The following is a 27319-nucleotide window of genomic DNA, read 5'->3' as shown; positions in this document are numbered from 1 at the left end:
CCGGAGCACCTGAAGGAAACCACATGGCACAGAGAGAATGTTCAAACTTCACACAGATATCACCATAAGTCACGGTCAAATATGGGTCTCTGATGCTGTGAGGCAGCAGCTCTAGCAGCTACCCTGTGCTGCCCCTGCATCCTTGGTAATTCTTATCTCCACTTTGAGCATCAGAGCCAAAATCATATATCATCACAGCAGTGATCGCATCCATTATTTCCTTTTCCCTTCTGATTATCCTTCTCAAATGCCAATTTTTTACATGTGCCGTTTTCTATTTATAGTTTCTTAAAATAATATTATTTGATCTTCTCAACTTTCTAGGACAAGCGTAGAATTAAAAGTTTTGACCATTGCTTTTGTTCCTTTGTGCTCCAGGTTGATCAAACATGGTAGAGACTGCTTTCTGCCTGAAAGTTGTCCATGCAGTTGGAAAGGGCAGGAATATTTGCCTGGAGAAGTGGTTTCTACACTTTGTTACACTTGGTGGGTACAAATCTGTTATATGAAGCTAAAACTGATTATCTAATGCTATATTTTCACAAAACATTTATTTGTGGTGCTATCATCTTTTAGAAACTCTTTTGCCAACATACAAATCACCAGTTTAATTTATAATGTTGTGATTTAATATATAATTTAATCATAGTTAGGTAATTTAATTAAACAATAGATGCTTAGTAAGTTTGCAGATAGTGTTAAATCATGGGGTATCATTAAAGGTGAAGAAGGTTGTCAAAAATAGCGGCAAGATGGTGATCAGCTTCATACGTGGGCTGAGGAATGGCAAATGGTGTTTAATTCTGATAGGTGCAAGATGCTACATTTTGGGAAGTCAAACCATGGTAGGACTTCCACAGTGAAGAGTAGGGCCTTGGACTGTGTTGTAGATCAGAGTACAAATACACAGTTCCCTGAAAGTGCTGTCTCAAGTAGTTAAGGTGTTGAAGAAGGCATTTGGCACACTGGTCTTCATGAGTCAGGGCATTGAGTATAGGAGTTGGGAAGTTATGTTGCAGTTGTGCAAGATGTTGGTGAGGTTGTACTTGGAGCACTATGTACTCCAGTTTTGCTTACCCTCCTGTAGGAAAGATGTCATTAAGTTGGAAAGAGTGCAAGGAAGATTCATGAGAATGTTGCCAGGACTAGAGGCCCTGGGTTATAGTGATGGGTTGGGCAGGCCAGAGTTTATGCTGTGAGGGATGATCTGAGAGAGGTGCATAAAATCATGAGGGACAGAGACAAGGTGAATAGCCACAGTCATTTTCCCAGGGTAAAGGGATCAATACCTAGAGGGCAGAGGTGAGAACTGAAATATTTAAAAGTGATCTGAGGGGCAACTTCTTCACATAGAGGACGGTATGTACATGGAACAAGTTACCAGATAAAGTGGTTGAGGCAGGTACAATAATAGCATCAAAAAGACATTTGGTCAGGTACATGATAGAAAGGGTTTTGAGGGATATGGGCAAATGCAGACAGATGGGACTAATGCAGATGAGGCATCCTGGTCGCCATGGACAGGCTGCATTTGGAATATTGTGAGCAACTTTGGGCACCATAACTGAGGAAGGATGTGCTGGCCCATGGAGAGAGACCAGAGGAGGTTAACAAGATTATTTTGCTATTATCGACAATACAATAATTTTGGCTTTTCAGGATGATGGGAGGTTTTGTAAATGGCACACAATAATAAAGTTCTGTAAAGCTGGAAATGTTTAAAAGAAAACAATGTCACTAATTATTATGTTCATAGCCTGTCGATTTGAATGACATTTAATAACATGATGAGCTTTTGTCAGCACTGGGCCTGCGATTACTGGAGTTTCGAAGAATGATGGGGGACCTCATTGAAACGTACCAAATAATGAGAGGCTTGGGTAGAGTGGATGTGGAGAGGATATTTCTACTAGTGGGAGGGTTTAGGACTAGAGGTCATAGCCTCATAATTAAAGGACATTCCTTCAGGAAGGAGATGAGAAGGAATTTCTTTAGTCTGAGGGTGGCGAATCTGTGTAATTCTTTGCCACAGATGGCTGTGGAGGCTGTCAATAGACATTTTTAAAGCAGAGATAGATAGATTCTTGATTAGTGCGGGTATCGGGGGTTATGGGGAGAAAGCAGGAGAATGGGGTTAGGAGGGAGAGATAGATCAGCCATGATTGAATGACGGAGTAGGCTTAATGGGCTGAATGGCTTAATTCTGCTCTTATTACCTATGACCTTATGACAGGTTGGGGTGAAGGTCCTGTTTCTGTGCTCTAGTAGTTCATGACTGTGACTATGTGAGCTTGGTGGTGCTGGGCTGGCAGATTTTCCAGACTGTTTAAGAAAGAACTGCAGATGCTGGAAAAATCGAAGGTAGACAAAAATGCTGGCGAAACTCAGCGGGTGAGACAGCATCTATGGAGAGAAGGAATTGGCGACATTTCGGGTTGAGACCCTTCTTCAGACTATTAGATGCACTCTTATTACCCAACACACTTTAATTTCATTTGTTTTTCTTACACAGTACACAGTAGTATAATAATTTTTCCAGTGAATCAGGCAGGAGTGGGAAACAGAACCTGCAGAGTTTCAGCTTGTTGCGCTCTGGATCCTGTTCCAGCTGCTCATCTTATCTATACTTTGGACACCGGTACCTGTCACAGACATGTTTTTGACCCCTGGTGTCCCTAAACTGGACCCTGTCCCTGGCTGGGCCACACTTCAGCCACATATCCAATGATCAACTTTGTGAGTATGTGGCTCCTGGATAGTGGATCTGCAGAGAACAGGGACAGAGCACTAAGAAATGAGCGGGATGCTGAAAAAATGGGATTTATGAACCATCAGACACCAGATCATCACAGTCTTACAATAATCAGCAATGAATTGTCCAATTGTTCCTGCCTCTCCATTAAACTATTGTCTGTTTTTGTCCCCGCAAGATTTTCTCAGCAATTGTCTGGCTACTAAAAAGATCAGTCTGTAGACTCTTGAAATCAGAAACAGGGATCTGTCCACTTCTCACTTCACAGGTTGTGTAATTATGAGACTTTATTTGCCTTGCAAATGTTATTAACGCTCCATTGGCCAGTCTAATTAGTGATGACAGCCACAAAATGCTGGAGTAACTCAGCGAGACAGGCAGCATCTCTGGAGAGAAGGAATGTGTGACGTTGCCCGTTCTTTCTCTCCAGAGATGCCGCCTGTCTCGCTGAGTTACTCCAACATTTTGTATTCATCTTAGGTTTAAATCAGCATCTACTGTTCCTTCCTATACATTTTGTCTAATTATTGATGGGTTGTTCTGGTACTTGTAAGGCTCTTTATTACTTTATTGAAATGGTAATTAAGAGATCTTATCTTTGCACTCTCAATCCTGATGCAGAGTTTGACCCAATCATTTCCATCCACAAATGTTCTTCAACCTATTAAGTTCCTTCAGCAGATTGTTTGTTATTCAATAATCACTCGTTCTGTTAATTATTCTAGTTCTTCTGTTAATTTGAATAAAATGGTGCAGTTTTGTCGGATTTTAATGATACTTTCCTTCCTTAGTTTATGTCAACGAGGAGTTTTTAACTGCACATACCATCCATGTCCCGCTGTGTGCACCATCTACAGTGATCGACATTATCGTAGCTTTGATGGACTGGAGTATGATTATGTCAGTGACTGCCAAGTTTACTTGGTGAAGGTAAGGACCTTCTGATATAACCCAACATTCAATAGCAGGTGTCCTAGTCGGTTCATACCTAAATGATAATGTCCATTGGGGAAAATGCTATGGCTCCAGAGAAGATAGTGGTAGGAGATTACTGGAGGAAGAATTTTAATCTACAGGAGAAAAATGGCAATATAAAATGTTTTCTGCATTGAGAGTATGATGATGAGAGAGATTATTGTGATGGCAAATGTTTAATGTAATGAATGATGCTATTGTAGAGGTATTTCTATTGCAACTAATTATTTTAAGGTTGACTTTCTCTGAGTCCATTAGATCAGTTAAATACAGATTTTAGTATTCTCATAAGCCACCCGTGAAACTATTTATTTTCTTGGCTGGATTCTGATGCAAATCTGAATTAAAGAGATAAATTACAATGCCTGAGTTGCAGCTTTGCCAATAAAGTATCAAAAGCTAAATGAAAGAGTGTGATAAGTAGGATTTAAATATATTCTCTAGATTTCTGGAATTTTCGTTTGATCAAAGGAATATTTTATTTGATTTATGCTCCATGAACGTTACTTCATTCCAATAACTTCAAATCCCAATATTCCTTACCTTAAAATATCTATCCACGCTTTATATATCGAGTACAACCTCACCAAATGAGTTGAGCAAGATCTCTCTTAAGAGAACCAAGAGTTTTATATTTATTTTCCAATCATGTTTCATATAGTAGATTAAACACTTTTTATGGAGAAAGGGGGTGGAAGATTGCAACCTTCACATTCTGTTTTGACGAATGCAATCAACCCGGTGTGCAGAATCAAATAAGATCAAATAAGATCAAATAGAACAAGTTGTCCTACAACTTTAGGCTGTGCACGCCATACGCTAGAAGAAGAAGATGGAGAAAGGAACAGCAATTTGATGGAAAAATATAGGATTTTAGTGAAGTTCTGAACATTTGCTGCTTTGAATAGTGAAAATCATACTGTACTCAAGGAAGAAGAGCTTGGTCAACTCAAATGATGAGCTTGTTCTCAAAATCCATATTGAAGATGGATGCTTGAAAGTATGGTGAAAGCATGATTGTAGACTAAACACAGCAATTCTGAACCGAATAACAAGACGGTACCAAGTAAACTAAATAAAGAACAATAAGATTAACAGGACGATTACAGAAGTGTTCACATTTAAAAAAAAAGAATGGATGGAGAGACAAAAGTAATTATTGTAAGCATAATGAATGAAGTCAGATATAAAAATAATAATTACAAAAACATGGGATTTTCTAAGAGGTTTTGAGAACCTTTAAGATCATATGGATAATAGAAGAATGTGGCTGCTTGGTTCACTGAGTACATTGTCCTGGTGATGTGTTTGGAGCCGTGGTATCAGCCATTCCAATGGAATTAAGTATGGACATGCAAACCTGCTGTAAGTCCAGGGTCTACAAGCTGACTGATGCCACTGCATCTGTCACTACACTCTGCTGGATGTGTGAACACAAAAGAAAGCACAGGTAGTGATGTCCGGCCAAGGATTTGTCTTTGGATCACATCTACTGCTAATGCACAGAAATAACCTGAATCAGATAAACAGCGCAGACTTGTCAAAGTTAACATTGCAGAGAGGTAGATAAGCCTGGCGAAAACAATCAAACAGCTACCGAGTAATCTGGTTAAAATTTGCAACAAGACGAACATGGCAGATTAATGTTGATAGAGATAACACATTGTACTCTGCCTCTTAAAATTCATTCTATTGAGTTATTGATGAATTTCAGCAGCAGATTACAATATGGTGTTGTTACAATCCAGCATTTTAAGGTTTTATATGAATTTGTGATTGGGCTGTGGTTCTTTAAAGAAAATAGGCATAAAGGTATGGCTCAATACCCCATTAGGGACTAAAGTGGCAATCAGTGAGTGAGTAAGTGGCTCAGGCTCACTAAAACCAGTGATAGAGAGTCCTAACAGCAGGTGAGGTACCAGATGGCTAGAAATGTGGTACTTTCTTTAATAGATTCAAGAAAGCAGGCATTATCCAGACCGGGTAAAGGTGCATTAGTCTAACATCAATGATCAGAATGTTATTGGAAAACATTCTGAGGGACAGGATTAATCAACATAGGGAAAGGCAGGGGTTATTTAGGAATATTAAATATGGTTTAATTGGTAGAAGATCCCATTGGATTATTTTGATTGAATTTCTTTTAGAAAGTAACAAAATATATTGATGAAAGCAATGAGGTTGATATAGTCTACATGGTTTAACTTGCCTGGGATCTAGGGAGAGCCAACTAACTGGATAGAGAATTGGCTTCATGGAAGGATGCAGAGGGTGATAGTGGAAAATTGTTTTTCGGACTGGAGGCCTGTGGTGTGCCTTGAAATGGTGTTGGGCCCTTTGCTGTTTGAGGTTTATATCAACGATTTGGATGGAAATGTACAAGGCACAATTGGTAAGTTTGCAGATGACACAAAAATCTGTGGCATCGAAGATAGCGACGATGGTTATGAAAAATGGCAGCAGGATCTTGATTAAGTGGTCTGAGGAATGGTTAATGGAGTTTAATACTGATGAGTACAAGGTGTTCCATTTTAGTCAAACCGGGGCAGGTCCTTCACAGTGAATGGCAGAGCAGAAGAGTGCAAATATATAGTTCCTTGAAAGTGTCATCGCAGGTAGGTAGGGAAACTTTTAAATCTCTCCCTGCACGGGAGACCCGACCTTTTCTCGTCGGGTCTACGTTATCGTTGGGGCTGCAATGAGGAGCGGCCTCCAACAGGAAGAGACCGGGGACTCTGGTGCCGACGACTCACCTCACCGTCGCGGAGCTGGCCGAGTCTGGAGCGGTGGAGGAGCGCTGCTGCTGCGGCCCGACCGGAGAGTCGGGGGCTTCAACTGCAGGTCTGCGGACGGCGGCACCGGGAGCCCGCGGGTCCCTGGAGGGAGACCGCTTTTCAGGACTCTCGCAACGGCGACTTCTCCCACCCGAGTTGCGGGGTCGAAGAGCTCCTGGAGCGGGGCCTAACATCACCGCCCCGCGCGGCTTGGAATGGCCGCGGGACTCTGCGAGCGCACGCCGGGGGCTCTAACACCAAGACCCGGTGTGCGACCTCGCACCACCCGGCGTGGCTTTAATGGCCGCGGGACAATTGCCATCGCCAGCCGGGGGCTTTGACTTTTGACTGACATCGGGGGGGGGGGGGGGGGAGTGCAGAGCAGAACAGTGGCAGCGAATGGATGTTTATAGTTGTCTTGGGAAATGTGCTGCAAACGGCATTTCGTTTGGTAGGGGTCCAAATGACAATTAAATGTATCTTGGTGGCCTAGAAGGTTTGGGAACATTGGCCTTCATCAGTCAGAGTATCTATATTACAAAAAGTAAGATCTTGATCACTTCCTGTTTTCTGTTTCATGATTTTAGAAAAAAACGCTGCCACTTACGGCTGTGATTTTTGGCCAGCTTACTTGCGCAGGACAAGAGGATTTTTCCCATCGATGAAACATAAAAGAGTTATTAATGTTTTAAAAATGTTGATATTCTCTCTGCTGCCCCCACTGGTGGGAAGGGGAGGGACTATAAAACCCGGAAGTGTTGTGCCTCAGTCAGTCTCTGTAAGATGGGGGAAGTGAGACGGTCACGTCTCTCAGTCTGAGCTGTGAATAACACTGAACACATGTCTACTAAACTGTGAGTGTGGTATTACTGACTTTGAGTGCCCTTAATGTGGTTTGAAAATGAAAATGTGGTTGGGTTCAAGTAAAAGCACTACAAATGGCTGGTGGCATTTTGGGTTGAAGTAAAAGCACTGCAAATGGCTGGTGGTGTTTTGAGTTGAAGTAAAAGCACTGCAAATGGCTGGTGGCATTTTGGGTTGAAGTAAAAGCACTGCAAATAACTGCTGGCCTAAACTTGACAACTTCATGTTTGCACTGTATATTGATTTTAGATAAAACGCTACCACTTACAGCTGTGGTTTTTGGCCATCTTACTCAGTCCCCCTCCGCTCATCAGGTGCAGAGGATTCTTCCCATCAATGAAAAATAAAAATGTTATTAGTGTTTAAAAAATGTTGAGAATCTATCTCCTGTCAATCACGCCATGAAGGCCACACCCTTTCCGGTGGGAGGGGGGAGGAACTATAAAGTCCGGAAGTGTGGGTGTGGCTCAGTCTCTGCATGATGGAGGAGAGAGAGGTCACAACTCTGTCTGAGCTGTGAATCAACTGTACACACTGAATGTCTACTGAACTGTGAATATGGTGTTTTGTGTGGTTTTATGGTGGTTTCACCCTGCTTGAAATGGTATGAAACTGCATTTGAATGTGGTGGCCTTGCACCCTGCATGAAATGGTATGAAACTGCATTTGAATGTGGTGATCTTGCACCCTGCATGAAATAATATGAAACTGCATTTGAATTTGGTGGCCTTGCACCCTGCTTGAAATGGTATGAAACTGCACTTGAATTTGGCGGCCTTGCGCCCTGCTTGAAGTGGTATGAAACTGCACTTGAATTTGGCGGCCTTGCACCCTGCTTGAAATGGAATTTCAAGGAATAGCCGTGAGTCAACTGCCAGCCCACCAGCTGTGAGTGAGCTGCCAGCACATCAGGCTTGAGGGACTGAGCTGCCACTCCAAGAATCCATTTGGCCCACAATGTCCATACTAGCCCTCTGGAGACCACTCACTTCAGCCCACAACACCCATACCAGCGCTCCAGAAAGGCCCCCCCACTGGCCACCAATATTGGAATTGGTGGAGAGGTGGAATATTGCGTTGGGGGACCAACCCTCCCGTGTGAACATGGTACCCAATGAGTCCCACTTAATCTAGTTGAGTATAAAAGTTGGAATGTTATGTTACAGTTGTAGAATAAATTAGTGAGGCCACATTTCAGAAGTAAGTCATGAGCAAATTGGGCCATTCTGCCCATCGAGTCTATTCTGCCATCTGCTCTAATGATTTTTATATAAATGTCAGAGATGTGATTAATGAGTTGATAGATAACAAAACATATCTTATGTTGATGATGAGGAGGAGTTATAGATTACAAAATAATATCATTCGGCAGATAAATTGGGTGGAGCAATGATGAATACAATTTAATTCTAATAAATGTGAGGTCATCCGTTTTGGGACCTCTAAGAAAGGTACACCATGAATCATTGGGGACTAGGAATCAGTGCATGTCCATAAATCCCTATAGGTGGCAGAACAGGTAGATAAGGTCATGAAGAAGGATATGGGTTGCTTGCTTTCATTAGTCAGGGCAAAAATATAAGATCATGGTACCAATCGATAAAACTTTGATTGGGCTAGAGTTGGAATGCTGTGTCGAGTTCTGTTCACCACACTACTTGAATAATGTAAATGCAGAAGAGGTTCATCAGGATGTTTTTGGGGTGGAATGTTTTGGTTGGAAGGAGGGATTAGGAACGCTGAGTTAGGTTTCCTTGGAACGGAGGAGGCTGAGGGAGGACCTCATAGAGGTATACAACATTATGGAGAGCAAAGATCAGTTTAGTTTATTGTCACGTGTACTGAGGTACAGGGAAAAGCTTTTGTTGCGTGCTAACCAGTCATCAGGAAGACAATGCATTATGCCAATTGATCCATTTACAGTGTATAGGTACATGATAAGGGAGAAATATTGCTGTAGTAACAATTTTAATATGCGTTTGTGGATCTGCTTGTGTGGGTAGCATGCAAATAGTTGCCTGGGTTGGGCTCCATCTTGGAAGAAAGTGTGAAATTCCCCCTATATCTAAAACCAGAGGACATGGTTATAATATGAGTAGAGGGTTGGAGGAAGAGTTCTTTCAAACCAAGAGGTTGGTCGTAGTCTCCCCTAGAAGGGAGTGGAGATAGATGCTTTAAAACCATTTAGAAGAAAGCCGAATGAGCACTTAAATTATCAAAGGATTAGTATAGATAGGTGCTTGGCAGCATAGTGGCGCAACGGTAGAGTTGCTGACTTACAGCGCTTGCAGCGCCAGAGACCTGGGTTCGATTCAGACTAAGGGTGCTGTCTGTGTGGAGTTTGTACGTTCTCCCTGTGACTGCATGATTTTTCTCCGAGATCTTTGGTTTCCTCCTACACCACAAGGACGTACAGGTTTATAGGTCAATTGGTTTGGCATAAATGTAAATTGTCCCTGGTGTGTGTGTAGGATAGTGTTAATGTGGGGAGATTGCTGGTTGGTGTGGGCTCGGTGGGCCGAAGGCCCTGTTTCTGTATCTCTAAACTAAACGACTTGCTGAACAGCAGGAGCCTGGTGGGCTGAAGGGCCTGTTTCTGTGCCACATGACCATGACTGACTGCAACTGTAACCATATACCGTTTGACTGCAGGGGTACAGGGCATTGGCTTGGTCACTGGGAAGCAGTTTCTATTGGTAGAGTTACTTAAACCTCTTTTAATAACTTATTTATTCATGGGAAAGTAGATCGCATTGACAGGCAATATTTGTGCGTGGTATTGTATCACAGCAGATCTCTTAATTAAATGGCGCTGATTTGAATTCTTCTGAAATATCTTGAAACCTCTTAGATCATAAATGAGAATATTCATATTGGGAATAATCTTTGTCTGGTTTAGTTCATGAGATTAAATTGGCCATGAAACTTTAATAAAATTATGCTGTACCTCTGTCATTTATTTTGAATTAACAGAAATAAACTGGAATTAAAGTTGAAATTCATCTTTCAATGGCAAGGTAGACTAAATTTAATTGTGCAATCATGTCTGTCATTGAATTTGTCATTAATTTCTCATTCAGCAATTCAAAGCATTTGTTTTTGTGAATGATATATTAAAAAAATTACTATGTGGGAAAAATAAGTTAGAAGGTTAGAAAAATAAGTTAGAAGGGTAATGCTGCAGTTGAGGAAATTTCAACCAGAATAATACTAATGCAAGGTAGACAAAAATGCTGGATCTGCAGTTCCTTCTTAAACATTAATACTATTGCAAGTTTTCTAATTAATTCAGCAATATAACAATTGGGCTATTTTTTTTTCAGTTGTACATTCTGTTAATTCATTTTACGAGTAAGTTGATATTATTATCAAGGAAAACCGAGATGAACTTCTGAGCTAAAACAATTGTACACTATTCCATAATTTTTGCAGCCATTAATGAAACTCCATTGCATTCATTACTTTTCACTGAAAGAGTGCTTTGTTTTTAGCCATGCATGCAATGTAGTCATGCTAAGTGGTCTTTAAGCCAAATATCACTGAGCCATTTCAGCTGCTGGAATATTCTAGAGACTGCAAAGATCATTTGAGAACCATAGCGTTAAGGACATTTCGATCAGTTGTTTCAAATTATTTGAAAAACCATGATGCAAATATGTGAGCTACCCTTTATCTGTAAACTGTGGACAACTTGATGGTAATCATGTATTGTCTTTTCGCTGCCTAGATAGCACACAACAAAAAAGCTTTTCACTGTACCTTGGTATACATGACAATCATAAACTAAACTAAACATCTTAAGGCTTTATGTTACATTCATAAGGTCATAAGTGATAGGAACAGAATTAGGCCATTTGGCCCATCAAGTCTACTCTGCCATTCAAGCATGGCGGATCTATCTCTCCCTCCTAATCCAATTCTCCTGCCTTCTCCCCATAACCCTTGACACACATACAAATCAAGAATCTATTTATCTCTCCCTTAAAAATATCAATTGATGGCCTCCACAGACTTCTGTGGCAATGAATTCCACAGACTTGCCACCTTCTGACTAAAGAAATTCCTCCTCGTCTCCTTCCTAAAGGAACGCCCTTTAATTCTGATGCCATGACCTCTACTCCGAGACTCTCCCAGTAATGGAAACATCCTCTCCACATCTACTCTATCCAAGCCCTTCACTATTCCCCAGTTTGTTTGGAATTAAAAGTCAGCAAAGATTGCTTGCAATTAATCCTAATGCGGAGACATTCCATCTCAAAATATAGAAACATAGAAAATAGGTGCAGGAGGAGGCCATTCGGCCCTTTGAGCCAGCACCACCATTCATTGTGATCATGGCTGATCATCCCCTATCAATAACCGGTGCCTGCCTTCTCCCCATATCCCTTGACTCCACTAGCCCCTAGAGCTCTCTCTAACTCTCTCTTAAATCCATCCAGTGATTTGGCCTCCACTGCCCTCTGTGGCAGGGAATTGCATAAATTCACAACTCTCTGGGTGAAAAAGTTTTTTTTTTCTCACAGTCTTAAATTACCTCCCCTTTATTCTAAGACTGTGGCCCTTAGTTCTGGACTCGCCCAACATTGGGAACATTTTTCCTGCATCGAGCTTGTCCAGTCCTTTTATAATTTTATATATTTCTATAAGATCCCACCTCATCCTTCTAAACTCCAGTGCATACAAGCCTAGTCTTTTCAATCTTTCCTCGTATGACAGTCCCGCCATCCCAGGGACATCCAGGGAGAACAGTTGTTCTGACCAAATTACTGCAGACATGGATTTACAGTCAACATATTTTTCATTGAATTTAATAATGTGAATGTTATCAATGAGGAAGAGTTAGAATAGAAGATACTCAATGATGGAACGATTTTACTCAATTTAGCTTGATCGCAGTTCATGAATAATACGTTTAGGGGCTGCAATGAGGAAAGTGTTGATTTTTATAGTTGCCGCTAAATATTAATTCAAATAGGCACGCAATACAAAAGCAGTCTGAGTAAAGGTAAACAAACAAAAAAGTTGATATGAAACCCAGAAAAACTATTTTTAAAAAGCTGTCTAAAAGCTTAGTGCACATTTGGTGAGCAAGCACGTTTGCATCAGAGACCGATAATATGTAAAAGCAACTGAACTCCAACAAAGTTCTGGTGGAAAGCACGAGTAGATCCACACATACTTGGGCGTAAATTGCATTTATCATTTTTCAGCGGAAAATCCTTGATAGGAATATGAATAAAGTAAATAAATCTGCCACAAAAATGACTATTATACTGCTCAGATTCAGATTCAGATCAGATTCAGATTCAATTTTAATTGTCATTGTCAGTGTACAGTACAGAGACAACGAAATGCTCATCAGTTCTGTTGTAGCAGTGCAATACACTTAAGGTAATTTTAATGTTATTTGCGGGCAAAAATGTTGATGATTACAAACCTCCAACAACAACAGTTAAAGTTGCTCACCTTGTGCAGTATGTGGTGAAAGAATTTATGTCATAATAAAAGGACATTGGTGTAACTCCATGAAGCCGGTAAATCAAAATATTTGATTGGCACAGTTTGTAAAATTGCAAGTTTTGTGCTTGTTTATTCAAATAGATTGAAATCAGTAGATGGAGATTGTACATCAATGAAAATTATAGAATATGCGATATAAATGTGCATCCAATTTGCTGGCAATGTACATTTTAAGTGCGCAACATAGCTCCACAGGAGTACAATGTAAAGGAGCCTTGCTACCGACTCCAAACATTGACCTGTGTTGATGGAGCAGATCACTGGCAGATTACTGAATGGGGCAGAAATATTTCCAAGGCCCTGTAAAATGGTCAGTGTCAAATCCAGCTTACTTATATGTGAAGATTCCTGATGCACTGCATTTCCTGTTATGATCCTGGGAGATTCTTGTCATTGGCAGATTAAGGACAGTTTATGAAATTAACTCGTGAATTCCGGCATCATAAAATATATACAAAAAAACCCAAAGAACATCACAATGCACATGTGTGTTGGAAAGAACTGCAGATGCTGTTTTAAATCGAAGGTAGACACAAAATGCTGGAGTAACTCAGCGGGACAAACGGCATGCCGCCTGTCCCACTGAGCTGCTCCAGCATTTTGTGTCTGTGTCAAGTACTCAATCTTACTCCTTGTTTGTTACTACTATCCCACTTCAAAGTCCTTGGACCACAAGCAGGTAGATAGGTATCACGCTTTCAGTTCCCTGCAAGGACTGTATACTGCCTGTATGCAGGGCCTGTACGAAAGTGGGTCAGACACAATCACCCTATGATTTCTTTTCTCGCTCAGAGTTTGCCTGTACCTAGATTTTGTCCTTCACACTCCGATAACCTGGGTGTGAATGTGAATGAGGCACAAGGATGGCATTTTGTCATAGAGTTAGCTAGCAAATTCGCCAACAGCAATACTCATTATGCTCTTACAATGTCACAATTGGCTGCTTAATTTGAACGTTAATGATTGTTTGACAGCGTTGTAGAATTTCCATAACACCTATCATTTTAAAATATAAATCATGAGGAAAGTGCAATGAAAACCAGAAAGCGTTTCTACCTTTTCTAGCATAGGTAGTATCCTTCAGAAACAGATACCTGCACATTTTCAAAGCTTTAATCTTGGGTAAATCAGAGGCATTTTTAATTAGAACGGGATTGCAGTAACGTAACCCCATGAAATGTCAAATCCAAAGGATAAACAGGTCAAAGTTAAGAAAAGACAACAAAGGGCAACTTGTTTCAGTAATTTTATGCTTTCTGTTTCCCACAGCTAAACACATGGTGGAGGTTTCTATTTAGTGTATTTTTCTTTGTTAAAGTTCTTGTGTTTCTTTCACTGGATCTGCATCTTTTTCAGGTTTAACCATAACATTTGTGTCTACTTGACAGTCAGAAAATGTTTCTTTATTAATATTAAGGAACAGATAAATTTTGTTCACACGTCAGCTATGATTTTAGGGAGCCTAGAGCATAGAATAATTTAATACAAGAACGGACCTTTCAGCCCACGACATCTGTGCCAAACATGAAGCCAAGACCAACACTTATCTGCCTGCACATAATCCATATCGGTCCACATCTACGTGCCTATCCAAGTCTCTTAAATGCCACTGTCATATCTGTCTCAACCACCAACCCAGGCAGTGGGATGGTGGTTGAGAAATAAGAAGCTCTGACAGTTATCAATGATGCAGTAACATTGCAGGGCGTGCAATTATTAAGATCAGATTCATGTATATATCTATCTCCTGTAATGTATTGAAAGAAAATGTGTAATCATAAAGAATTTAACAAAATTGTCTATCTGTTTTCCAGAGCATCTCCAATTTGAATGTTCTTATAACCGCACAAAATGTGGATTGTTATGACAGTGGAATTATTTGCATGAAGTCCCTTGTTATTTCAGTTGGAAGCACCAATCTTTATTTCAATGACAACTCTGGGAAACCAGTAAGTACCTACTTTAGTTCAGCACAAACTGATCTGGATGTAACTAAACAAAAAAAGTATTCATGTTCTGCTTCTAAACTTCTAATCTCATCCCACGCCAACCATATACAAAAAGACGTAACTCAGCGGGACAGGCAACATCTCTGGAGAGAAGGAATGGGTGACATGTTTCAGGTCAAGACCCTTCTTCAGGCTTTAACACAACACATTGTCTAATGATGCATCTCCAAGATTTTATCAGAGATTGAACCATCTGGAAAATGAGAGCAAATTACCAAAATTTTGGTCAAACCGTTAGGTTTTAAAGAAATGTGGGGGAAGTGATGGAAGGGAATCTTATAAAGCGTTAAAGCCCGTAGACTTTGTTATATTGGGTGGAACAATTACATTTTTCTTAATGATTAAAATGTAAACAATTGACACACAATATAGTTCACATTCATGGTGACAGCTAAGAATTTTAAATTCAAGAATTTAAAAAAATTGGAATTACAAAAATTGCAAATCTCAATAATAATGGTAACAAAACTACATAATTGTAGTAAACAAAATCACTAGCTCATTAGAATGAAATCTGCCATCTTTACCCTGTTTGACGAAATATGTGACTCCAGACTCAACTACCTGGTTCAGGGACAACCAGGGATGAATAGTAAATGCTCTCTTTGTTAACAATATTCATAATCCATGAATAAACAAATCAATTAAAAAAGCTTAGTTTCGATTGTTCAAAAGGTTAATACAACTCTTATTGCAATTCCAAAGACTAGAAGACTGCAGAAACAAGGAATTGCAGATGCTGGTTTACAAAAATAAACACGAAGTGCTGAGTAACTAAGTGGGCCAGGCAACCTCTTTAGAGAGCATGCATTGGTGACGTTTCTGGTCAGGACCCCTTTTCAGCCTGATTGTGGTGGGGAGGGGTAGAAAACTGGAAGAGAGGAGGTGCAGGACAAAGCCTGGTAAGTGATAGATCTGTACAGGCGAGGGAGCTTTTGATTGGGAGATGGTTGGGCAAAAGGCTTAAGATAAGGATAGAAGAGTTGCGAATTGTGAAGCCAGAGGAAGGGATGTTGATGGATGGGGGTGGTGAGGGGAGTAACAGGTGCAAGTGCACATGGGGCACAGGGAAGAAGGGGGGTGAGTGAAATGAGGGAGGAGGGGTTATCGAAAGGCTCTGGTACCCTTAGGAGACTGCAGTTCAATTTGTTAGCTGAGTGGGCAGCTGCTTATATTTTCAAGGTGCCTACTCAGTGAACCTTGCCTTTGACTGTGTCACATGATGGGGACTTCCTGTAGGCAGCCATTTCCGATCAACACAGAGGATCTCTGGGTGTAAATAACCAGCCACTCAGAACTCACAGAATCATCAATGCAGAAGTCCTGAACTTCCCAGTCAGTTACGGAGGTGATTTCCAGAGATAATCTGGTTTGTTTTGTAGCAGACAGCTCAAGCTAAGTATTGAAAGAAGGGCACAGTAGTTGACCATATCAAAACCACAGAAGCCAGCGGAGTGTCACTCCCAGCCCTGCTTTCTTTCTATTCTACAGTTAGAATCTCGTTAAATTTCATCTTCTTCATTTATCCAAAATTAGTTGTGCTCCAAAGATTCACTATACAAGAAGAATATTACATTATTCTGAAGAAAACCCGACCCGAAACATCACCTGTCCATATTCTCCAGTGATACTGTCTGACCCGCTGAGTTACTCCAGTAATTTCTGGCTTTTTTGTAAAGCCACATCTCCAGTTCCTTGGTCTCCACATATTACATTTGATGTTTCAAAATAGTCATGGCATGTGATTTATCGTAAGCAATATCTTTTATCTGTAATCTGAGTCTGAAATGAATAAATTATATTAAAATTACTCTGGTCTCACTACTATGTGAATAGCGTAATAGATAGGATCAAGCATAATTTTATTATTTGCTTATCAGTACAATATTACAATGAAATGAACATATTGTACTGTACTTATTTTGCCACAAGTCAGTGGTTGCAGTTACTTTTCAGAAGCTAGTTTTGTTTTTTGAAAAATATGGCTATTTGGTAAACTGAAAAATATACTGGTAAACTGAACAATTGATCCATCGTTAAATGCTTCGATTATACTTGATACAAATTTTGATCTTCAGTGAAAATGATTTTAAGAATCCTGCAAACAGTGTAATTTCTCCCGTGGTCTTGTTGTTGCTCCTAGAGTTTGTCCGGAGTGAGAAGGGAATCTAATGACTTTCAGCTTTGGAAGGCCGGTTATTACTCAGTGGTACACTACCCACAGCAGGAGATTACAGTGTTTTGGGATAAAAAGACAACCATTCACATTCAGCTTGGGCCACAGTGGCAAGTAAGTAGATTCTTTCAATTTGCCTCGACCAACTGAAGTATATTATATTAAAAAAGAGCAGGAGTCAGTGACTATTTCAAATGGAAAATATCAAAGCTGTAATATTGTGCACAATGCCTTGGGTCTGCTATATCTATTGTCTGGAGGTCAGCATCAAAACTGACACAAGTCCCCTATACTCTACCAGTTGAATTCACCTTTCGAAGAGGTAAAGCATTTCCACTCAGTGCCATTGATAAATAACAGCACCGAGGTACAGTTACTAGCAGTGCTTTCCCCACAGTTCCACAACCCAGGCTCAATCCTGGCCTCTGGTGCTGACTGTGTGGTGTTTGCATAATCTCCCTGGGACTGCATGGGTTTGTTCTGGGTGCTTTGGTTTCATCCCATTAAGGCTGGTAGAGCTGCTGCCTCACAGTGTCAGAGACCTGGGTTCAATCCTGACCTCGGGTGCTGTCTGCGTGGAATTTGCACATTCTTCCTGTGACTACGTGAGTTTCCGCCGGATCTCCTCCCACATCTCAAATATATGTGGGTCTAAAGACTAATTGGCCTCTGTAAAATTTCCCAAGGGTTTAAAGACTAATTGGCCTCTGTAAATTACCCCAAGTGTGTAGGGGGTGAATGCAAAAGTGGGATAATCTAGAACTAGTGTGAACGGATGGTTGGCGTGTTGTTGCCCCGAAAGGCCTGTTTCTGTGGTGTGTCTGCCTGCCTGTCTGCCCCACATTCCAAAGTCATGCAGATAGGTTGGTTAATTGGTCACTGTAAGTTGCCCCAGTGTAGGTAAGTGATAGAGGTTGATGGGGACATGTGAAGGCCTCAAAGGCCTGTTTCCATGGTTATGGCCTGAGTGTATATTTTGTCTCTTCATTAATGAGGTGGTTGGTGTGTGACACTAATGTATTTTTTATATCTTTATTAGTGAGGTGATTTCCCAAACACACCTTGTAATTAAGCAGCCAAACATTGTTTTACCATGATGCAACCCATGTTTACTTGAGAAATTAAATCTGGGTGTAAATCACCCCGTGTGTTGTAAGCAGGTGTTGCTTCTGTTATTTGTGGGATCCGGCACACATCTCATTGCTACATGTACTTCTGGTCAATATCTTTCATTGTATTGTTACAAACACAAAACCAAGGAGCCACGTGAGTAGCTAATTTAATAACAAGCAGTTGCAATTAATCTATCATTGAATCGTCTATTTCAACAAAGAACAATGCATGAGTGAGATGTTATATGAGGAATGCTTTATGCCAATAATTGCAATTTGAAACCATCAACAGTATAGAGAGGAAGTATTTGCATTACATTGAGATAAATGTTGGCACGGAATGTCAAACTTATAATCATTCCCTGGAAAGAAACTTTGGAGCGTCCAAGTAAAAATGTATAAAAATGAGATAATTTTGTTATGATGATAAATCTTTCTTGCAACATTCTCAGCTGTTTCTTTTTCTTGGGGGGTGGGGAAAGTAAATGAAATGAGTTTCCTTCCACACTGTGGGTTGCAAAGTTCATTCCCTTGAATGTAAATGAGACATTAACTGCACTTTTCCAGAAGGGAGGGGTTGGTGTTCCTGTGGAACAGCCTATTATTACGTTAGATTGCATCCTGATGAAGTCTATAAAACTGATTCATAAAATTGTAGCATCTTTGTTAATACGAGTGGAGGCTGAGTAGGGAATTAGGTTACTCCCCACTCTTTCTCCAGGATATTTGATGCAACTTCGTTTCCTCCCAGTATGGATCCAATTACGGGTTGAAAGCCACACCTGAGTCTGCATCCAGCAGGTTTTCAGATGGTGCACTCCTGATTGCAAATACAATACAGTACGGTACAATAGAACTTTATTTATCCCAGGAGGGAAATTGATCTGCCAACAGTCATAAAAACACAAAATACATGAAACATGAAATTATAGTGACGAGTGGAAAGGCTTGAGGGATGTGCAAAGATTGAGGGGGAGGGGGGGGGGTCAGTCTCAGTCTACCCCATGACTGTAGTGGGAGGAGTTGTACAGTTTGATCGCCAAAGGGAAGAAGGATCTCCTGTGAAGATCTGTCCTGCATCTTGGTGGAACCAGTCTGTTGCTGAAGGTATTCCTCATGTTGACCCGTGTGGCATGGAGAGGGTGAGCTGTATTGTCCAAGATTCTCTGCAGGAAGTCCAGGAAATCCTTGTTGCCTGGAGGATTTTTCTCATGTTCCCTCTGCACCTTTTGTCAATTGCTTCTGTGTTTTTTTTATCCGTAGGGTCATAAAGTAATTAAACATGGGAAGAGGTATTTTGGTCTACCAAGTCTATGCTGACCAATAAGCATTATATACATCAATGCTGCATGGGCCCTGTTTCATTTTCCCAACATTCCCATAAACTGGCCGAGATTCCACAACTCCACTGCACATATGTGGCAATTTAGAGTGGCCGTTTTCATGTACCAGCCTCCATGTCTTTGAGATGTGGGAGGAAACGTGAGCAACCTGTGTAGTCTCAGCAAACAAACAGCAAGTTTGAAGTGGAGATAGACACAAAATGGCGGAGTAACTCAACAGGACAGGCAGCATCCCTGGAGAGAAAGGATGGGTGATGTTTTGTGTCGAGACCCTTCTTCAGACAGAGAGTCAGACATAGAGACTAGAGATATGGAAGGGTGATGAGTGAAAACGACAGATTAAAGCAGATGATGATCAAGGAAATGTAGAGCGGTTCATTGTTAGTGAAGTGGAAGGTGACAAGGAGGCATATAAATCAGTAAAATCTAATCAGGAGGACAGTAACACTCGTTGGGAAACTAGGGTGGGGAGGGATAGAGAGCGAGAGAAAGCAAGGGTTATTTGAAGTTGGATAAATCAACATTCATACTGTTGGGTTGTACGCTGCCCAAGCAAAATATGAGGTGCTATTTGTCTAATTTGCTTTGGGCCTTGCTCTGACAGTGGACATTGCACCGGGTTGGGAGGTAGCAGCTCCATGAGCTGTTGTGCTTTGCAACCCATCTTGACTTCCTGATAATGGCATCGGGATTCTATTCACATATCATACCTAAACCCATCAGAGTGTCATACACCTTTAAGTGTTCTGGTCAAGAAAATAGAGAATCAAGAGTCAAGAATTTAATTGTCATGTGCATTTGGGACGAGAACAATGAAATTCCTTCATCCTGAGGATAATTCCAATACGTCATTTCCACACCCCTCCAGCACCTTCACAATTCTTCTAAAGTAAAATTAAACACAATATTCTGATGGTGGTCTAGCCAGTCTTTTACGGAGGTTCAACATAACCTCAGCAAGTTAGGCAGCGTCTGTGGAGAGAGTGGACAGACAGCGTTTTGGGTCAGGTCCTTGACGGATTGGAAAAGGGGGGGGGGGGGGGGGAGCAAGCTGGAAAAGAGAGGGGGTGTACAAAGCCAGGCAAGTGAATAGCGGATACAGGTGTGTGAGGGGGGGAGAGGTGCTTGGCAGAGGGGCTGCTGTAAGTGACAAAAGTTGGAGGTGAAAAGGAGAAAAAAATGTGTCAAATAAGGAACGAAGAGGAGGAGCGAAATGTAAAGTTGGTGACATTCTTGCCTTTGATCACAGAGTTTGGATTCTCAGATTCCTTATAACCGACATTCGCCCTGTTCCTCCATCTAGTTTATAATCCATCGCTACCCTCGTGTTACTCCTAATCTCCCTGGCTGGAACACTAGATTTACCCAATAACCTTTGCATGGCCTACACACAAGCTGGAAAGGCTCTTGGCAGTGAAATTAGCAGCGCTTGGGCCTCAGGCCTCGGGCCTACTGCATTTTCTCATGGAAGCCCACAACCAAAACAGTCATCGGATCAACATGCAGTGGCCAGCTAATGTGCCGTTATTGATATGATGGATTCTCGTCAATTGTGTTATAATATTCATTATTTCAACTGTTGACAGGGTAAGGTCATGGGATTGTGTGGAAACTTTGACAAAAATACAGCGAATGACATGACTACATCAAACAACATGGAAGTAAGCAATGCCCAAGCTTTTGGAGATAGCTGGGCTCTTGGACAGGTAAGCACCATGAGGACATAAAATAGTTCAGAATAAGAGAGCGGCATTTTGTGCCAGTCTATGATTTATTACATTGTAGTAAATCACAGCTGTTTTAATATTTTGGGTCACATTAAAAACTGCAGACAAAACTCTCAATTTGGTGAAATGTAGACCTGCAACGTGATCCAGTATGACTTTATAATCTAACATTTAATTCTGTCACTTCTGGATAACAAATAATATTTCCATACCTCAACAAGAAAAGAAAAGATTTTCAATGGAGGTAAATCTTCTGTGTCTGTTGTTTCAATGTTAAAATCTAGATCTGTCTAAACTGAGGGCTCTGGTACTTTACACTTGGAAGCGGGAGAATCATTTTCTGGCTCAAACCCTTTTCATGTACCACTGCTTTTTAACAAAGCTATGCCCTGTGTTCGAAACATGCAATATTGAGTAATAAAAACCTATTAAAATAGCTTGACAAATAGGGCAGGGGAATTGTACTTCAACTGCCTGTTTTATACAGAAGTACAGGTCAGGCAGCAGTTGGAAATGAGACAAAAAAAAAATTACTGGCTTACTGATACCTTGAGTCCATCCAACAGAATTTTGGAAGTAGCTTCTGGTTTGAAATAGGCAATATCTGAATTGGGGTATTTATAATTATACAGTTCTGTGGATAATTTCTAACTGACTCGGGAGCTTGACATTCCTGTTTTGCCCGGCGGAAATAACTGGAGAGCACTCCAACCATGGTTTCTACCTGGGGAGAAGGCAGGAGAATGGGGTAAGGAGGGAGAGATAGATCAGCCATGATTGATTGGCAGAGTAGACTTGATGGGCCAAATGCCTAATTCTGTTTCTGTCCCTTATGACCTTATAGAAACATAGAAAATAGGTGCAGGAGGAGGCCATTCGTCCCTTCGAGCCAGCACTGCCATTCATTGTGATCATGGCTGATTGTCCCCAATCAATAACCCGTGCCTGCCTTCTCCCCATATATCTTGATTCCACTAGCCCCTAGAGCTGTATCTAACTCTGTCTTAAATCCATCCAATGACTTGGCCTCCACTGCCATCTGTGGCAGGGAATTCCTCAAATTCACAACTCTGTGGGTGAAAAAGTGTTTTCTTACCTCGGTCTTAAATGGCTTCCCCTTTATTCTAAGAATAGAGCCCACTCACTGACAGAAGTGAGTGGGCAGCCTATATATTGCTTTGATTTTTAGAGCAGGAGCCAATTCCAATGAGTCCATTCCAGTATGTCATGGATACATGCTTGATGCTGGCAAGAAATCGACGATGAATATAAGGATTTACTAATCAAATATATGCAGGTCATCTGAGGCACTTTCAACATCTAAGGTGACGTTGAAATATTTAAAATTGTTGTTAATTTGGCTAGAAATCTAACGTGCAGGGTAGATTGCAGGAGTCTCGAGAAACTGGCCAGAGAAATGGAGGTGAATTTGAACAGCAGTTCAGCATTACTCTTGCCCTTGTTACAGTGAGCAACTGCAGATAGAATATAGACAGAGGAATGGAAGTCATCCTGCATCTCAAAAGATGGAGGGCTACATGACAGCCAGTCGGTCAGTTAGTGCTGCAGATGAAGAGCCTGAGGCTTGAATAGCAACTCTTCCCACCTTCTGGCCCTAGTCTGCCTCCTGATTTGCTGACTGGTCTCAGCCTGGGTACACTGATGTCTTACCACAGTGGTTGTCCAACCCTTGCCCCAGTTTCTCCAGATTGGGCGTGTCCACGCGGTTCGTTCTGGGAATGCTGAAGGTTGTGAGACCTTATTGTTGTTTTACCCCACTTCATAGATAGTCCTTGAGTGGATCACAAAGCACAGACTTTGGCTTGTGCTTCATGTGATGCAGGTAGCAAAGCCTGCCAACAGCCAGCCTAGTCAGCAAAAGGAAGGAAGTTTCTCTCTAGTTCTCACTATCGCTGATGAATTGATCCTGAGCGATTCCAAACATCGTTGAAATTACGTTAGTGTCTGTATCTCTGCCCTTGCTTGGAATCCAGAATCCAGTTTTCCAGTCATAATGCAGGGTGCTGAGGATGTAATGTGACGTTTGTGTTCAGTGGACTAAGGGTGACAGAGTTTCCCAGTCTTTTGTCCAATATTGCTCTACTATGGTGACTGAACTGGTAAGATTTGAGCTGAACAGCCAGAACTGATCCTCATAGTCCAGAGCGTCTGTATTGACATATTATAGGGGTGGGATGGCAGGTGTTGGAGAACTTGTTTATCACCATCAGTAAATCAGCAGGCAAGTTTATGAGCTAATTAATGAATCACTATTTATGATGAATAATTAATATTTTACCTTCTTATTTTATTCAAGTGTGTCAGCAGGAATGGTATCACCAGGCCATGTGAGGCTGATTTGATAAGGCAGCCTTTTGCAAAGAGAGAATGTGCTATTCTGTACAGTGAGGTTTTTGCTCCTTGTCATAATGCGGTAAGTGTGAGTTTTATTTCTTTTATTCACCTCACTCTAGACTTTTTGCTTTGACGATAACCAAATGTTGATTGTTTCCAGTCCAGTGTTTTAATTATCTCTTTATTCCTATTTGCTTTAGTTTTTACCCCTCAGAAGGCTCGAGCCGTGTTCCCAATGGGTGGTATTTGGTTTATTATTGTCACTGGCACTAAGATGCAATGAGAAACTCTGTTTCTGTGCTCTCCACCAAATCATACCATACATAAGTACATCAGGTGGTGTACGAGAGAAAACTAAAGAGAATGTAGAATATGGTGTTCCAAAAATTAAAAAAAAAACAAAGCCCTGTGATTACGATTCTGTGGCTGTGAACCACTGTAATAAAAGCAAAGGGTTCTCCGCTGTTGAATATTTAATCTGCATTCTATTCAGGGCAGTTTTTCATAAACACGATTTAAATAGGGCATTGAACAGACACAAATTATTATTAGTTATCCATCATCCCCTAGATGGCAGTGTTGAGTCATATAACGATGGTCTTGAAAATCTTGTGCATATTTTAAAATGTTTAAAATATATTTTATACAGAATTCACTTTGATTCAAGATTGATTTTATTTTCATTTTCTGCGAAAGTAATAAAGATATTGTGTTTTTTCTAGGTTGATGTCACCTGGTTTTACAAGAATTGTCTCACCGACACATGTAACTGCAACCGTGGTGGGGACTGCGAATGTTTCTGTACCAGTGTTACTGCTTATGCACACAAGTGCTGTCAGAAAGGAGTGGCGATCCATTGGAGGTCACCTAGTGTTTGCCGTGAGTATTATCAGCCATATGTTAGGTATTGTGTTGGAAGGAACTGCAGATGCTGGTTTAAATACAAAATGCTGGAGTAACTCAGCAGGACGGGCAGCATCTCTGGAGAGAAGGAATGGGTGACGTTTCTGGTCTGAAGAAGGGTTTCGACCCAAAATATCACCCATTCTTTCTCTACAGAGATGCTGCCTATCCCGCTGAGTTACTCAAGCATTTTGTGGTCTATCATATGTTTGCTATTGTTCCACGTTCTATGTTCGATGTCACATGAATAATGGCACATAGAAAAAAACAAATGCTTCAAAATATGCAGCAATATAAAAGATGAAGAAACACAATAATAATGTAAGTTGATAGTCATACTGACTTTAAAGTATATTTAGTGGATGACTTGTAAATATCATTTTTTGGGGCTTTGCCAACTGAAATAACATCTCATCTCCGGCAACAGAAGAAGGCTTACTGAAATGGTAGCAATCCAGTAAGGCTATGATTTCTGACAGTTTTGGAGCTAATACAGTTTGATGTGCTTTCAATTCCTAGGAATAGGTGAATGTGAACATTTTGCACTATTTGACGATCAGGAAGTACAAAAATCAAAAGATCAAATGCTTAGGAATTCAGCCAATGTGGCTTGTAGGAAGACATTTGCAACTCCAATCAAACATCTAAATACTACATGAGTTAGCTTATAGAAATGATTCCAATAGATACATTTTCAGTTACAGCACATTTTCACAATTTCATTTGTGTTCTCTCTCTAAAGTTACCCGTCATAAAACTGAATATAAATCAGTGAACTCGTGGATAGGTGCCATTTTCTATAATCAATCAAAATTGAAAACACAAAAGTACAATAATAGATTAATGATAATAACATTTATTATTCTTGTGTTAGTAATTCCAAAAATATTTATTGGAATTCTTATGTTATTAACTTAAGGCATCCACTATATATTGGAAGCCTTATTCTATTAAAGCTTCCAGTAAGCCTTACCCCATTGATTGAGAAAGAGTTATTCCAATGTTGACAAAGTCCAAACAAATGGCAAAATATTGTAGAATGGTAGACTATTATCTAAATGGTGGCTGATTAGGGAAATGGGAGATGCAACGAGACCTGGGTGTCAAGTAGGCATGCAGGTGCAGCAGTCAGTGAAGAAAGCAAATGGTATGTTAGCATTCATAGCAAAAGGATTTGAGTATAGGAGCAGGGAGGTTCTACTGCAGTTGTACAGGGTCTTGGTGAGGCCACACCTGGAGTATTGCGTACAGTTTTGGTCTCCAAATCTGAGGAAATGCATTCTTGCCATAGAGGGAGTACAGAGAAGGTTCATCAGACTGATTCCTGGGATGTCAGGACTTTCATATGAAGAAAGACTGGATAGACTCGGCTTGTCCTCGCTATAATTTAGAAGATTGAGGGGGGATCTTATAGAAACGTACACATTTCTTAAGGGGTTGGACAGGCTAGATGCAGGAAGATTGTTCCTGATGTTGGGGAAGTCCAGAACAAGGGGTCACAGTTTAAGGATAAAGGGGAAATCCTTTAGGACCGAGATGAGAAAAACATTTTTCACACCGAGTGGTGAATCTCTGGAACTCTCTGCTACAGAAGGTAGTTGAGGCCAGTTCATTGGCTATATTTAAGAGGGAGTTAGATGTGGCCCTTGTGGCTCAGGGGGTATGGAGAGAAGGCGGGTACAGGATACTGAGTTGGATGATCAGCCATGATCGTATTGAATGGCGGTGCAGGTTCGAAGGGCCGAATGGCCTACTCCTGCACCTAATTTTCTATGTTTCTATGTAATACTGGTTACAATGATAGATACCAGTCATCCGCTAAATATATTTTAAAGTCAATACTACCATCATCTTACATTATATTGCTCATTGACCTTTGACTTAAACATGGATACAAAAAAGACAAATCAGTTCAAATGGAATTAAATATTTAATTGCAGCAACAGTATTTAGAATGATTTACACTTACTTGATATTCTTTACATCTTTCAGCTTTTGACTGTGAATATTACAATCAAGGTATGTACATTTTTATACTTATTTAAATGAATTTCAGAACCTCTCTACAAATGTCAATGAAAAGCGATGTTTTAAAATCTGCTACACAGTAGTTGATTTTACATTACCTATTTTTGACAGGCACCTTAAAGCCCATTTCTGTCTGTCTTTTCCAATCCTCTCCACTTTTGTTTTTGTTCCACCTCAGTACAGAAGGCATTTTTCTCCAAAATAACACATATTGTAATGTCTTGCTGTGGATGACAAACACCTCCACATGCAGACACGCAATGGTCTTGCCGTATCCAGGCTGTTCCTGGTTAAAAAAAATCCAGAATATAACAGATATCAAAATGTGGGTTTTCACAGGTTGAATATGTGGATTGCTCTTGTGTTTAAATGTGGGCAACTCATCAAGTAAAATTTATCCTGGTGGAAGGAAAGTGAGACTGGTTCTATTTTATTTTACCTTCTATTGCATCCATATTATATTTCACAGGCAGACAGTGAGAAGGGAAAGTTATCTCAGTGTGTCCTTTTTGATCAGTTGTAACATTCTGATTTATTCTAGTTTTGGAAATGAACACAGTAATCATCCCAGTTTGAAAATGAAACTTCATTTTTAATATCAGTGGTACATTTTGTGATGTACTTGGTGTGGATATTTTGAAAATTATATATTTTTCTTTTTACTGCTCATTATCTCTTGCTGCTTTCTCCAGAACTACAGAGGTTGAAGGGAGAGCTCATAGAAGTATATAAAATGATAACAGGCTTTGATAGGGTAGAGAGCCAGAGCCTTTTACCCAGG

The 27319-nt window shown here is 40.6% G+C and overlaps 1 protein-coding gene across 3 annotated transcripts in view; it reads left to right on the top strand.

The window, feature by feature from the left end:
* The window catches only part of otogl (otogelin-like), a 147228-nt gene that overhangs the window by 55182 nt on the left and 64727 nt on the right, over positions 1-27319 (top strand). For all 3 annotated transcript variants that reach the window (XM_055650780.1, XM_055650779.1, XM_055650778.1), the window contains 8 exons: positions 379-486; positions 3544-3682; positions 14700-14834; positions 17038-17184; positions 21112-21231; positions 23570-23686; positions 24330-24486; positions 26503-26529. In XM_055650780.1, coding sequence (XP_055506755.1) covers positions 379-486; positions 3544-3682; positions 14700-14834; positions 17038-17184; positions 21112-21231; positions 23570-23686; positions 24330-24486; positions 26503-26529 — 950 coding nt within the window. The remainder of the gene's footprint in view (positions 1-378; positions 487-3543; positions 3683-14699; positions 14835-17037; positions 17185-21111; positions 21232-23569; positions 23687-24329; positions 24487-26502; positions 26530-27319) is intronic.

This window comes from Leucoraja erinacea, chromosome 19, assembly GCF_028641065.1.
Source record: "Leucoraja erinacea ecotype New England chromosome 19, Leri_hhj_1, whole genome shotgun sequence".
Classification (NCBI taxonomy): domain Eukaryota; kingdom Metazoa; phylum Chordata; class Chondrichthyes; order Rajiformes; family Rajidae; genus Leucoraja; species Leucoraja erinaceus.
The sequence above is the reverse complement of the archived record's forward strand: the minus strand, read 5'-3'. Positions and strand labels throughout refer to the sequence as shown.